The sequence below is a fragment of the Oncorhynchus keta genome, chromosome 18, assembly GCF_023373465.1.
Source record: "Oncorhynchus keta strain PuntledgeMale-10-30-2019 chromosome 18, Oket_V2, whole genome shotgun sequence".
Classification (NCBI taxonomy): Eukaryota; Metazoa; Chordata; class Actinopteri; order Salmoniformes; family Salmonidae; genus Oncorhynchus; species Oncorhynchus keta.
Genome location: NC_068438.1, coordinates 846,279 through 862,250, shown reverse-complemented (window position 1 = coordinate 862,250; position 15,972 = coordinate 846,279). Strand labels below are relative to the sequence as shown.

The following is a 15,972-nucleotide window of genomic DNA, read 5'->3' as shown; positions in this document are numbered from 1 at the left end:
AAGGCACATGATAGTGTCGTGTCTCTCACTATGATTAAATTATGACATGCTATTTTATCAAATCGATTACCTAACGTTTAATTGATTATGTGATTGAATTAAACCATGCAACAATTAAACCATTAATAACCTGGGGCACCACGGAATAATTCATTTATATAGAGTTATCTCCCGAATCCACTCAAAGATCTCAAGATCTTTCATAACAATAGCAGTCAATTATTAATCGTCACCTAGATCGGTCTCATTCTGATTGTCGTGAGTACTTGGTTCTGCACAAACCCTAACTAAAAAGTTGAATCAGCAATACAAAATTGGCTTAATTATTTATTTACTAAATACCTAAATAATCACACAGAATTACATATATGTAATAGGGATACCAGTCCTGACATCATCAGGAACTGAGTTCGACTTCTGTCAACAGGCTTTTGTACTTGGGGAGAGAAGGGTGTGTTTCATCCAATGTCTGTTCACTTGGGCGTGGCCACTGAGTGAGCATAAGTTTACTTATGAAAACAATTATCTAATTTAGAAGCTAAAATCACATTTCATCTTCTCACAAATAGTGTCATATTTAAATGTTTAAATTGCTCAACAATTCCATGTGAATCTGATAACTAGAATGTGTAGACTTTCCAACATACGATTTTTGTTGTCCTATCATCAGATATAATGTCCCTGACAACAACTGATCTGACATCATATTCTTTAAGTACCAACAGACACTTTCAACTGGTTGAGAAAGGGAAATATTGTTCCATTTCCCAACCTTTTGATGTTACCATACTTTCTCTGTGGTAACACAGGGCTTTCCAGGAGTCCATTCTATGGAGTGGAGAGAAAAGGGGAAAGGGTATTTATGGGGGGGTCATAAACCTCACCCAACAGGGAAACGTCATGACGGTAGTCTGCTTGGAGATTGCCAAGCAGGAAACAAGAGTCTCTGGTCTGATGAAACCAAGATTAAACTCTTTGGCCTGAATGCCAAGTGTCAAGTCTGGTGGAAACCAGGCACTGCTCATCACCAGGCCAATAACATCGCTACGATGAAGCATGGTGGTGGCAGCATCATCCTTTGGAGATGTTTTTCAGTATCAGGAACTGGGAGACTAGTCAGGATTGAGGCAAAGGTGAACGGAGCAAAGTACAGAGTACATTTTCCTTCATTATTTTACCATAACCCTACCACCCTTCCCCTATTTGGAGTAAACTAATGAACAGCAACACTTAGGCTTCTACTTCCAGCTTATACATACTATATTCATTTTAAGAACACAATCTATTTTACAATAGGTATCTTTTGTTTGTTTTTTACTCCTATCCTTCCGTTTCCCTCAACCCCTCCCATCTATTTCTGAAGACCATCCAGTTTGATTTATATTTGCCATATATTTTAACTGTTCTTTTTCACAAAGTTCTGAACCTACACTACCGGTCAAAAGTTTTAGGACACCTACTCATTGTAGAATTGTGAAGACAATAGTGAAGACATCAAAACTATTAAATAACACATATGGAATCATGTAGTAACCAAAAACAGGGTACCTTAGGCCAATACCAAAATAAAAGATCTATTGATTCTGTATCCCCACAACAAAATCTGCAGAGCTTTGATGATTGTATCCCCCAAATATTCAATATTTTCTTGGTGGCAAGAATTCTATATAATAATTTTAGCTGAAAAGTCTTAAACCTTGCGTCATTTTATATATGAACTCATACACCCTGTACCATGGAATCTGTACATAAAAAATCTCTTCCCAACTATTTTGCCATCTGTATGGCGCAGCTGTCAACATCCTGGTCCTCAAATGAAACTGGTATACTTTCCTATTTATGCTATTTTTATTCCTCCTCAAGTTTTGATCCTTTATATTGAGCAGACTGACCAGTTCCCTACCTCCACCCACTGCCACCTGCCGCCTCCATTTTTGGATTAATGCTGTAATCAATTGGTTGTAATCTTGGATTGAGCAGACCTTCCCATACAATTCTGATAACTCCATGAAAGACATAACTCTATCATTTAAATTCAAAAAACCCTTTTCAAACATCTTTCCCATAAATACAGGTTTTAATCAACCTGCACATTTGAGTTCAGCCATAATATTTGTTGAAATGTTTTTCAGGGGGATTAAATTGTAGCCAACTCTGCAATGCTTGTTTGGAAAAGAGATACAGTGGAGAGAACAAGTATTTGATACACTGCCGATTGTGCAGGTTTTCCTACTTACAAAGCATATAGAGGTCTGTAATTTTTTATCATAGGTACACTTCAACGGCGAGAGACAGAATCTAAAACAAAAATCCAGAAAATCACATTGTATGATTCATTTGCATTTTATTGCATGACATAAGTATTTGATCACCTACCAACTAGTAAGAATTCCGGCTCTCACAGACCTGTTAGTTTTTCTTTAAGAAGCCCTCCTGTTCTCCACTCATTACCTGTATTAACTGCACCTGTTTGAACTCATTACCTGTATAAAAGACACCTGTCCACACACTCAATCAAACAGACTCCAACCTCTCCACAATGGCCAAGACCAGAGAGCTGTGTAAGGACATCAGGGAAAAATTGTAGACCTGCACAAGGCTGGGATGGGCTACAGGACAATAGGCAAGCAGCTTGGTGAGAAGGCAATTATTAGAAAATGGAAGAAGTTCAATATGACGGTCAATCACCCTCGGTCTGGGGCTCCATGCAAGATCTCACCTCGTGGGGCATCAATGATCATGAGGAAGGTGAGGGATCAGCCCAGAACTACACGGCAGGACCTGGTCAATGACCTGAAGAGAGCTGGGACCACAGTCTCAAAGAAAACCATTAGTAACACACTACGCCGTCATGGATTAAAATCCTGCAGCGCACGCAAGGCCCCCCTGCTCAAGCCAGCGCATGTCCAGGCCCATCTGAAGTTTGCCAATGACCATCTGGATGATCCAGAGGAGGAATGGGAGAAGGTCATGTGGTCTGATGAGACAAAAATATAGCTTTTTGGTCTAAACTCCACTCGCTGTGTTTGGAGGAAGAAGAAGGATGAGTACAACCCCAAGAACACCATCCCAACCGTGAAGCATGGAGGTGGAAACATCATTCTTTGGGGATGCTTTTCTGCAAAGGGGACAGGATGACTGCACCGTAATGAGGGGAGGATGGATGGGGCCATGTATCGTGAGATCTTGGCCAACAACCTCCTTCCCTCAGTAAGAGCATTGAAGATGGGTCGTGGCTGGGTCTTCCAGCATGACAACGACCCGAAACACACAGCCAGGGCAACTAAGGAGTGGCTCCGTAAGAAGCATATCAAGGTCCTGGAGTGGCCTAGCAAGTCTCCAGACTTGAACCCAATAGAACATCTTTGGAAGGAGCTGAAAGTCCCTATTGCCCAGCGACAGCCCCGAAACCTGAAGGATCTGGAGAAGATCTGTATGGAGGAGTGAGCCAAAATTCCTGCTGCAGTGTGTGCAAACCTGGTCAAGAACTACAGAACACGTAGGATCTCTGTAATTGCAAACAAAGGTTTCTGTACCAAATATTAAGTTCTGCTTTTCTGATGTATCAAATACTTATGTCATGCAATAAAATGCTAAGTAATTACTTAAAAATCATACAATGTGTTTTTCTGGATTTTTGTTTTAGAGTCTGTCTCTCACAGTTGATGTGTTCATATGATTTAAAAAAGTACAGACCTCTACATGTTTTGTAAGTAGAAAAACCTGCAAAATCGGCAGTGTATCAAATACTTGTTCTCCCCACTGTATTCTTTGAAAAAGTATCATTTTCAATTAATAGAAAATGAGATATGGATATCTGCACAAAGTCAAAAAGACAGATTACTGAGCTTTTCTTAGTAATCTACTTGAGAACCATTTTATGGATCAAGTAAAACTTTTGAATAAGTGAAGATTTTAGAGAGATGTTTAGTGCTTTTATATTTAATAATCTCAACCCACCCTATTCATTATATAGATAGACAGATACATCGAGAAAAAAAAGTGCTCATAATTTTAAAATACATTTTATTTTGTACTTTCATTTAACTTGGCAAGTCAGTTAAGAACACATTTTTATTTACAAAGACGGCCTACCAGGAAACGGTGGGTTAATTGCCTTGTCCAGGGGCACATTTTTAAAAAAATTAATCATCAGAAGTAGGCAGCACCATAAGTAAGTGACTAAACTGAGATATGACTAAGGAGTTAATCAGGGCAATTTTTGCTTGAATAGACGGGTATTTACCTCTCCGTGGTTGCAGGATCTTGTCTATTTTTACAAGTTTTCTATTAAAATGCATTGTGGAGTGCTCATTTATATATCTTCTGATTTGAATACCACGTATGTCTACTTCACCGTCAGGCCATGTTATAGGTAAACTGCAGGGTAATGTAAAAGTAGAATTTTTAAAATATCCAATACGTAATATTGTACACTCATCATAATTAGGTTTTAGTCCAGAGAGTCCAGAAAAGTTATCTAGATCTTCAATGAGATATTGCATGGATGTAGCTTGCAGTCTTAATATAAAACGTGTTGTTATTTGGTCTAATTTTAATAGCTAGCATTTCGATGGCCATAACGAATAGTTATGGTGACAGCTGACACCCTTGTTTAACTCCTCTTGACAATTCAATACTCTCTGAGAAGTAACCACTATTTACTATTTTACACCTGAGGTTGCTATACATGACTTTTGCCCATTTTATAAGAGAGTCACCAAAATTGAAAAAAATCCAGGCATTTATGAATAAAATCCATTCTTACTTTATCACTGTATTACTTTTTCAAAATCCACTATAAATACCAGGCCTGGCTTCTTAGATGTTTCATGATGTTATATTACTTCTAGAAGCTGTCGTATATTTATCTCTAATGTAACGTCAATGTAAAAAACCTGTCTGATCAGGATGAACAATATCTGGTAAACCTTTTCAATTCTGAGTGCTATGCATTTTTTACATTACAACATTGAAGTGTAAGAGGCCTCCTATTTTTAAGACTGGATCTATACATTTGCCATCTGGGTCTTGTTATAATAATAGTGAAATCAGACCTTCCTGCTAAGTACCTAACAGGCTAACATTTCATAGGAGTAGTTAAAACAACCTAACAATGGAGCTTTGAGTATATCAAAAAAAGGCTTGATAGACCTCTACTGGTATGCCAGCAAACCTTGGGTTTTTTCCAGATTGAAGGAATTTAATTAGCCTCAAAAAGTTTTTCCTCTGTAATTTGGCCTTCGCACTGACCTTTTCTGTACATTTGTTATTATTATTTGGAAAGAATTCCTTACAGCAGTGGTTCACAAACATCTTATTTATGAGAAAACTGACAATCAATTTATTACAAAAAATTTTACTTAGGGCGCTCACATTTAACTTAGGGCCCTACTCAGTCATTTTGACACAGTCAGCTTGCACCTGTAAATAACTTTAATTAATAGGAAATTGTGTGTTTATTGTAGAAGAAAGGATCTAGCTTTTTCTGAGCTTTTATTAAATTCATTTAATTCATTTAATTCAAATACAAATATTTTCTAATACTCTGGGCTTGATTGAGCCTGCCTGGTACAATGTAACCTATAGAATAGTCAAAAAGGTGAAAACCCTTCCCATATGGCACTCCAAGTAGACCAGAGAAAACACAAAAAGATTTCAAATGGTATTGAACGCAGGTCTGCTCTTCTCCACTTTTGAAACCAACTGGTGCAAACATGGGCCCTAACTTTAATGTCTTCTCTTCTATAGGTGGCTTGTGATAATGGTCGTTGCTGGACAGGCCGTAATGGGGGTAAGTGAGTGGTTTCTACCATCATTCTTTGAAATATCTCATAGGTTTACAGTAATTTCGGCCTGAGTCATAAAATGTGACTGACCGGCTTGATTCGGTCTCAATGTTGCAAAATTTGAAATTGTGATTTTTACATTGAATAAAAGTAGAGACTGAGCTAGAAAATGGTATATCATACAATACAGCTGTGGAACAATGGGAAAGTAATTATGCTTTGAAAGTTGATAACATTGTAACTTCACTTTTGAGAAAATGGCTCTTGAATGTTTTGGTAAACCTACTGGAGAGCTCTTCTTTGTCTACACCCATTCAGCTTCATTCACACCCTCTTAAGCCTTAGCCCATCTCTTTAGGGATTCACATGTGAGGCAATGTACTTAACAACCAAACATTTCAAGAATAAAGGTTGGCTTATACTACAGGTGTATTCGTAAATTCAATCTGGAGTGCCAGATTGCGCCCTGGGCGTTCGTAAACTCAGACCGTTGTCAGGTTGTCCATTTGTAAAATTTCAGAGCACACACACTAGATGCTCTGGCCAAGGAGTAGGGTAGATCAGAGCGTTCTGACCTAATAACACCAGTCAAGCTCCCAAGCTAACTGGTAATGTTGGCTAGCTTGCTAGCTACTTCCAGACACATGAGAGAACAGCTCACACTGACCATTTTACTCGCCTTAGCAGAGCTGGTTAGGCTGTTTTCATGTTATCCGTAGTGTTGGTGACTAACTGTGCTGCTGGCAGCAATTCAATTACGCTTTGCTTGCCAATGTTTACTGACACCGGCCATATTCAACTGGTTTTGAACATTCGTAAATTTGTCAGTTATTCTGCACTCTGGCATTGGAGTAGATACCCAGAGCAAATTTACCAGCTATCGACAGTTGTCGCAGTGACATCATGCACATTCTATGGAAATGGTTACGTGCATAGTGGAGTCAGATCATACACGTAACGTTAGCTGGCGAGCCAGCTAGGTAACGTTAGCTAGCTACCTACCTAACAGTACGCTTTAACTTGAAATGAAAATAACTTTCTGACAAAATTAGAAAGGTGTAATATCTGAAAATGTAGCTGAAAATGTAGCTAACTAGACTATCTTACCCATGTACATGGATGGACGCTTCTCACCTCTGTCACGGATGTCATGGTTGCCTTTAGTTTGAAGATGTAATGCAGGTGTTTTATACAGCTTTCTGTGTGTTCTCTTTTTGACTCCCTCTGTATATTTGCAATCAAAAGGCAGAATTTTCTCCATCTCCTTAGCTGTCCAACTCTAATTCCACCTGGCCTTCTACTGATTTCAAAACTCAGTCCTCTAGAAAGTGGAGAGCAACACTTTGATATCTTCCAAAAAAGGCCACGTTAGAAGAAAGGATTACCTACAAATATTGACCAACTCATGTTATAGACAGAAGCTTGCCACATGCAGACCAATCCGAAATCATCCAGCCCAGCCATTATCTCAGCCAATGACTTAAATGTAATGTAATGTAATCATGCTAAGTGGGAAGGTTCCTGTCTTTTTCTATGGCTTGCAGGTACTGTATATGTGCTTTATTCATTAAATTACTTTGATTGTTAACGTTCATTGATATGCATAATAACCTATCTGTCCTGTTACTAGTGTATATGAGGTAGAAGGAAGTCTGATCATGCTTTGACACTTTAACCTCCACCTCCTGTGTTCAGACCAGGCCTGTCCATTCTTCCAAATTGCATAGCCACAGGACGTAGAGGTGCTGAGGGTGCTCCTACACCCCCTGAAATACCAGAGAAATGCGTAGTGCACTGGGCCTTTACCAGTCCTGTATTAGCGGACTGATGTAGCCATCTGTAGCGTGGACAAAAAAATTGCAGCACCCCCACCCCCAAACATCTGCCGAATTGTACACTTAACTGACCTTCGTGGATTTTAGAGGAATTTACTGATTTATGAAATAGGCTGGAAACTCCCTCCAGGCCACCATTTCCCAAATTCAGTCCTTGGGATCCCAAGGGGTGCATGTTTTTGGTTTTTGCCCTAACACTACACAGTTGATCCAAATGATCAAAGCTTGATGATTAGTTGAGTATTTGAATCAGCTGTGTAGTGCTAGGGCAAAAAAAAGAAAAAGAAACTCGCACACCTTGTGGTCCCGAGGACTGAGTTTGGGAAGCCCTGCTCTAGCCCATGCCTACACAAATCCAATGCTTTTACATTTGTGGGTAGAAGTGTACTTGTGTACACTTTAGGAGAAAGGGAAGCAGGGCTGCTCGGCTCTTGGCTGTTCTCAATGCTCACTGCATTATGGTAATGTTGGTCCAAAAAGTCCCTTTAGTCTCTCCCCCCACCACAGCAAAAAAAAATCATATTTTATCTTCATTTAAACAGGGAGTCTGTCACGTTGGCATAAATGATTCAGGAGACAGGCGCAGGAATGCGTAATAAGAGGTTTTTATTGTACCCAATTTACGGCGTGCGTGCAAAGGACGAAGTCCAAACAAAAACACAGGGTTGAACCCAAACAAAATATCAATATCAAAGTACCTTGAATAAATAACACGAGCACCATGATTAACACACGGGACTAGACCCACAATCATCTGCGCAATCCATAAGGGCACGGAATCCCAAAACACACAGCACCAACGGACATTGTAACAATAATCGACAGCGCCATGGTGAACAAAGGGCAAAAAAAGAAACATCCCTTTTTCAGGACCCTGTCTTTCAAAGATAATTCGTAAAAATCCAAATAACTTCACAGATCCTCATTGTAAAGGGTTTTAACACTGTTTCCCATGCTTGTTCAATGAACCATAAACAATTAATGAACATTCACCTGTGGAACGGTCGTGAAGACACTAACAGCTTACAGACGGTAGGCAATTAATGTCACACTTATGAAAACTTAGGACACTAAGGAGGCCTTTCTACTGACTGAAAAACACCAGAGTAAAGATGCACATGGTCCCTGGTCATCTGCGTGAACGTGTCAGTGTTCTTCCATGGACAGCGAAGGGCCCGGATCTCAATCCCACTGAGCACGTCTGGGACCTGTTGGATCGGTGGGTGAGGGCTAGGGCCATTCCCCCCAGAAATGTCCGGGAACTTGCAGGTGCCTTGGTGGAAGAATGGGGTAACATCTCACAGCAAGAACTGGCAAATCTGGTGCTGTCCATGAGGAGGAGATGCGCTGCAGTACTTAATGCAGCTGGTGGCCACACCAGATACTGACTGTTACTTTTGATTTTGACCCCCCCTTTGTTCAGGGACACATTATTCATCTTCTGTTAGTCACATGTCTGTGGAACTTGTTCAGTTTATGTCTCAGTTGTTGAATCTTGTTATGTTCATACAAATATTTACACATGTTAAGTTTGCTGAAAATAAACGCAGTTGACAGTGAGAGGACGTTTATTTTTTTGCTGAGTTTATTCAGTCAACCATACAGCTCCACTGAAATTTCTCAATTGATTTCTTCAACTAGTGTTTTTCTATTTAATTTCTAAGGACATGGAAAAATCTAATTGTTCATTTGAAATTGAATAGAAGCTCTTTAAAACTACAGGTGTACACACTATACGTGTAACTCAAATCAAATCCAACTTTATTAGTCATTTGCGCTGAATACAACAGGTGTAGATCTTACTGTGAAATGCTTACTTACAAGCCCTTAACCAACAGTGCAGTTCAAGAAAGACTTAAGACAATATTTACTACTAAAGTAACTAAAGTAAACTAAAGTAAAAAATTATTTATAAACGAACAATAACGAGGCTATATACAGGGGGTACTGGTACTGAGTTAATGTGTGGGGGTACAGGTTAGTTGAGGTAATTTGTACATGTAGGTAGGGGTGAAGTGAATATGCATAGATAATAAACAGAGAGTAGCAGCTGTGTAAAAAAAAGGAGAGGGGGTCAATGCAAATAGTCCGGGTGGCCATTGGATTACATGTTCAGCAGTCTTATGGCTTGGACGTAGAAGCTGTAAAGGAGCCTTTTGCTCCTAGACTTGGTACTCTGGTACCGCTTGCAGTGCGGTAGCAGAGAGAACAGTCCATGACTTGGGTGCCTGGAGTCTGACAATTGTTTTAAGCTTTCCAAAAAAAACTGCCTAGTATATAGGTCCTGGATGGCAGGAAGCTTGGCCTCAGTGATGTACTGGGCCGTACACACTACCCTCTGTAGCGTCATACGGTCAGATGCCTCTCCCTAGTCTTTCACCCCTATCTATCTCTCTTAGTCTCTCTCTCTTTTTCTCACTCTCATTCCCCCATTCTGATCAGAATACAATGGACAGGATGAAACAGGATGCACTCTAGACACAACCAGGATGAAATACCGACCTGCTAAAAATCTCAGACCTGTGCATAGACACAGGTCACGTCATATGCACGGACGCATGCACACATACACACACTCAATGCAGGCACTTCATATGGAATGAGAAGGCTATAAGCACTTTTCTGTTATGCCTAGAGTGAATACTGTGCGATGGATTGATATTTTCCCCCGGTCTTGTTTGTGTTGATGGTGTTACCACATTCCGGTGGGGTTATGTAAACCCAGCGCCGGCCAGGCATGCAGACAGAGGCGCAGTTATCTCTCCTTTTGATTTAAGATTAACCTCCAACTCTCATTGCTTGGTTTTCATATGCAAAAAAAGAATGTGCATGCATATCCATGAATCATTCTATCTTGGATCAGAAGTAATCTTCTGTATCCATCTAACACGCACACACACATACTTGCAAATCTTTTGAAGCATCTTGGATATTTATTTATTTCACCTTTATTTAACCAGGTAGGCAAGTTGAGAACAAGTTCTCATTTACAATTGCGAACTGGCCAAGATAAAGCTAAGCAGTTCAACACATACAACAACACAGAGTTACACATGGAGTAAAACAAACATACAGTCAATAATACAGTAGAAAAATAAGTCAAAATACAATGTGAGCAAATGAGGTGAGATAAGGGAGGTAAAGGCAAAAAAAGGCCATGGTGGCAAAGTAAATACAATATAGCAAGTAAAACACTGGAATGGTAGATTTGCAGTGGAAGAATGTGCAAAGTGGAAATAGAAATAATGGGGTGCAAAGGAGCAAAATACATAAAGAAATACAGTAGGGGGAGAGGTAGTTGTTTGGGCTAAATTATAGATGGGCTATGTACAGGTGCAGTAATCTGTGAGCTGCTCTGACAGCTGGTGCTTAAAGCTAGTGAGGGAGATAAGTGTTTCCAGTTTCAGAGATTTTTGTAGTTCATTCTAGTCATTGGCAGCATAGAACTGGAAGGAGAGACGGCCAAAGGAAGAATTGGCTTTGGGGGTGACCAGAGAAATATACCTGCTGAAGCGCGTGCTACAGGTGGGTGCTGCTATGGTGACCAGTGAGCTGAGATAAGGGGGGACTTTACCTAGCAGGGTCTTGTAGATGACCTGGAGTCAGTGGGTTTGGCGACGAGTATGAAGCGAGGGCCAGCCAACGAGAGCATACAGGTTGCAGTGGTGGGTAGTATATGGGGCTTTGGTGACAAAACGGATGGCACTGTGATAGACTGCATCCACTTTATTGAGTATGGTATTGGAGGCTATTTTGTAAATTACATCGCCGAAGTCGAGGATCAGTAGGACGAGGGTATGTTTGGCAGCATGAGTGAAGGATGCTTTGTTGTGAAATAGGAAGCCAATTCTAGATTTAACTTTGGATTGGAGATGTTTGATAGCCTCACCAGCTTACAGGATGTTTCATACGAGGCCATGGCCAACTATCTGGTGGATAAGAAAACCAGCATTACTAAAAAAGAAAGCCAGAATTATATAGCCCTGTCCTTTTTCTATTCTTAAATATTTGTGTTGAGCTCTATTACAGTTTGTTTTAAATTGTACAGTTGAAGTCGGAAGTTTATATACACTTAGGTTGGAGTCTTAAAACTCGTTTTCAACCACTCCACAAATTTCTTGTTAACAAACTATAGTTTTGGCAAGTCGATTAAGGCATCTACTTTGTGCATGACACAAGTAATTTTTCCAACAATTGTTTACAGACAGATTATTTCACTTATCATTCACTGTATCACAATTCCAGTGTGTCAGAAGTTTACATACACTATGTTGATGGCCTTTAAACAGCTTGGGAAGTTCCAGAAAATGATGTCATGGCTTTAGAAGCTTCTGATAGGCTAACTGACATCATTTCAGTCAATAGGAGGTGTGCCTGTGGATGTATTTCAAGGCCTACCTTCAAACTCAGTGCCTCTTTGCTTGACATCATGGGAAAATCAAAAGAAATCAGCCAAGACCTCAGATTTTTTTTTAGACCTCCACAAGTCTGGTTCATCCTTGGGAGCAATTTTCAAACGCCTGAAGGTACCACGTTCATCTGTACAAACAATAGTACGCAAGAATAAACACCATGGGACTACACAGCCGTCATACTGCTTAGGAAGGAGACGCGTTCTTTCTCCTCGAGATGAACATACTTTGGTGTGAAATGGTCAAATCAATCCCAGAACAACAGCAAAGGACCTTGTGAAGATGCTGGAGGAAACGGGTACAAAAGTATCTATATCCACAGTAAAATGAGTCCTATATCGACATAACCTGAAAGGCCGCTCACCAAGGAAGAAGCCACTGTTCCAAAACCGCCAATAAAAAGCCAGACTACGGATTGCAACTGCACATGGGGACAAAGATCATACTTTTTGGAGAAATGTCCTCTGGTCTGATGAAACAAAAATAGAACTGTTTGGCCATAATGACCATTGTTATGTTTGGAGGAAAAAGGGGGAGGCTTGCAAGCCAAAGAACACCATCCCAACCGTGAAGCATGGGGGTGGCAGCATCATGTTGTGGGGGTGCTTTGCTGCAGGAGGGACTGGTGCACTTCACAAAATAGATGGCTTCATGGGGGAGGAAAACTATGTGGATATGTTGAAGCAACATCTCAAGACATCTGTCAGGAAATTAATGCTTGGTCACAAATGGGTCTTCCAAATGGACAATGACCCCAAGCGTACTTCCAAAGTTGTGGCAAAATGGTTTAAGGACAACAATGTCAAGGTATTGGAGTGGGCATCACAAGCCCTGACCTCAATCCTGTAAAATAAATTGTGGGCAGAACTGTGTGTGCTAGCAAGGAGGCGTGTGCGAGCAAGGAGGCCTACAAACCTGACTCAGTTACACCAGCTCTGTCAGGAGGAAAGGGCCAAAATTCACCCAACTTATTGTGGGAAGCTTGTGGAAGGCTACCCAAAATGTTTGACCCAAGTTAACCAATTTAAAGGCATTTTACTGCTACCAAATACTAATTGAGTGTATGTAAACGTCTGACCCACTGGGAATGTGATGAAAGAAATAAACCATTCTCTCTACTATTATTCGGACATTTCACATTCTTAAAATAAAGCAGTGATCCTAACTGACAGGGAATTTTTACTAAGATTTAATGTCAGGAATTGTGAAAAACTGAGTTTAAAAAGTATTTGGCTAAGGTGTAACTTCCGACTTCAACTGTATCTGATTTTGATTTTGTCTTATTCATTGTATATGGGATCCATTGTGAAAGGTCTCAATGGTCACTGTCATGGATCCCTCTGGGACTTCCATTGCGCACACCTGGCCCCTATTCCCACTGACTGCATTTGTAAACTCAGCAAAAAAAGAAATGTTCTCTCACTGTCAACAGTGTTTATTTTCAGCTAACTTAATTAACATGTGTAAATATTTGTATGAACATAACAGGATTCAACAACTGAGACATAAACTGAACAAGTTTATAAGACATGTGACTAACAGAAATGGAGTAATGTGTCCCTGAACAAAGGGGGGGTCAAAATCCAAAGTAACAGTCAGTATCTGGGGTAGCCACCAGCTGCATTAAGTACTGCAGCACTTCTCCTCCTCGTTGATTGCACCAGATTTGCCAGTTCTTGCTGTGAGATGTTACCCCACTCTTCCACCAAGGCACCTGCAAGTTCCTGGACATTTCTGGGGGGAATGGCCCTAGCCCTCACCCTCTGATCCAACAGGTCCCAGATGTGCTCAATGGGATTGAGACATTCCTGTCTTGCAGGAAATCACGCACAGAACGAGCAGTATGGCTGGTGGCATTGTTATGCTGGAGGGTCATGTCAGGATGATCCTGCAGGAAATGTACCACATGAGAGAGGAGGATCTCTTCCCTGTAACGCACAGCGTTGAGATTGCCTGTCATGACAACAAGCTCTGTCCGGACCGCCACCTCTAAATCGATCCCGCTACAGAGTACAGGCCTCTGTGTAACGCTCATTCCTTCTACGATAAACGCGAATCCGACCATTACCCCTGTTGAGACCAAACCGCGACTCGTCAGTGAAGAGCACTTTTTGCCAGTCCTGTCTGGTTCAGCGATGGTGGGTTTGTGACCATAGGCGACATTGTTGTCGGTGATGTCTGGTGAGGACCTGCATACAACAGGGCCAAAAAAGCCCTCAGTCCAACCTCTCTCAGCCTATTGCAGACAGTCTCAGCTCTGATGGAGGGATTGTGCATTCCAGGTGTAACTCGGGCAGCTGTTGTTGCCATCATGTACCTGTCCCGCAGGTGTGATGTTCGGATGTACCGATCCTGTGCAGGTGTTGTTACACGTGGTCCGCCACTGCAAGGACGATGAGCTGTCCGTCCTGTCTCCCTGTAGCGCTGTCTTAGGCGTCTCATGGTACAGACAATTTATTGCCCTGGCCACATCTGCAGTCCTAATGCCTCCTTGCAGCAGGCCTAAGGCACGTTCACGCAGATGAGCAGGCACTCTGGGCATCTTTCTTTGGGTGTTTTTTAGAGTCAGTAGAAAGTTCTCTTTTAGTGTCCTAAGTTTTCATAAGTGTGACCTTAATTACCTACCATCTGTAAGCTGTTTTAGTGTCTTAACAACAGTTCTACAGGTGCATGTTCATTAATTGTTTATGGTTCACTATGTTTAAACCCTTTACAATGAAGATCTGTGAAGTTATTTGGATTTTTACGAAGTATCCTTGAAAGACTGCGTCTTGAAAAAGGGATGTTTATATGTGAAGTTTAAACATGTTCACATTTGACATTTTAAATATTGCTTAGTCAATTAGGAATTTTTAATAAGACCCATATTTTACCCATATTGTATCATTGAGCATTGTATGAATCTTCCAGAGTCTTTACTGCCACATTGAGTCTGTATGCCTGAGCTCCTGTTTTGGTGCTGGATGGGTTGTGTGTCATTCCAAGTCTCAAGGTTAATCACACACAGTTTTTTCAAAGGCCTTGCGGGGCAAAGGTAAAAGTGGCTTAACGGTACAAGTGTCTTCAGCTGACTGCCTGATACTGCTTGAAACTCTTTCCCCATGTTTTTTTTGTGTGGGTTCAGGTGTCAACATACCACTTGATTCAGATAAGATATATGGGTCAAGACTAATCACTTGTCATTTTGCATTAATTCATCATGATTGAACTTCAATGAATTACTTCAATGAATGAAGAACTGATCCTGGTTTGTGGCTGTACTTTATTTAAATAATCCGGTCTATGCTGTCTGTATGTTGCTGTGTCTGAAATCTGTCTTCCCTACTACTTACTAAAGCAACATACTGTGTACTAATTGTACTACATACTAATTAGAACATACTCTGTAGTAGAAAACATGTGCTGGAAGCAACAAATATTAACATTACTAGCCTCCTCCATACTGAGAATGCCTCATCTAATGCGCAATTGCGTTGTTTCCCGCCATTCGTTGATTTTAGTACAGCCCGTCTCCATATGCCCTTGCCCGATGCACAATTCCATACTTGTTAAAAAGCCGAAATTAGTGTAACATTCTGGAATTTAAAGCATACTCAATTGTCGAAGTTATATTATAAACTATACTATAAAACGTTGATTACCTATTTGTGCATACGCATCAGTACTATTTAAAATGCAAGGTATTCAGGTACAGGTATTCAGACAGGCCTAGTGTGTATAATAGGCTACGCATGGCTGTCACTCATGCGTCCACCCTCGTACCCCAGAACTCTTATCGGTCTCTTGTAACTGGGTTTGAGAGCGAGGCATGCGGACACTTTGATCAGGGAGCGAGACAATCAGCCTCCACATCTCTAAACCCACACAGGTGATGTCATCAAGGCCACTTAAACCATTAGATTCTCTATAAACACCTCACTCTTTGAAACCCCTGCC

At 40.7% G+C, this 15,972-nt stretch overlaps 1 protein-coding gene across 4 annotated transcripts in view; it reads left to right on the top strand.

Moving 5' to 3' along the window:
• col4a4 (collagen, type IV, alpha 4) overlaps positions 1-15,972 on the top strand; it is a 148,572-nt gene that overhangs the window by 8,648 nt on the left and 123,952 nt on the right. For all 4 annotated transcript variants that reach the window (XM_052467075.1, XM_052467074.1, XM_035791406.2 and 1 more), the window contains one exon: positions 5,752-5,794. In XM_052467075.1, the coding sequence (XP_052323035.1) occupies positions 5,752-5,794 (43 nt within the window). The remainder of the gene's footprint in view (positions 1-5,751; positions 5,795-15,972) is intronic.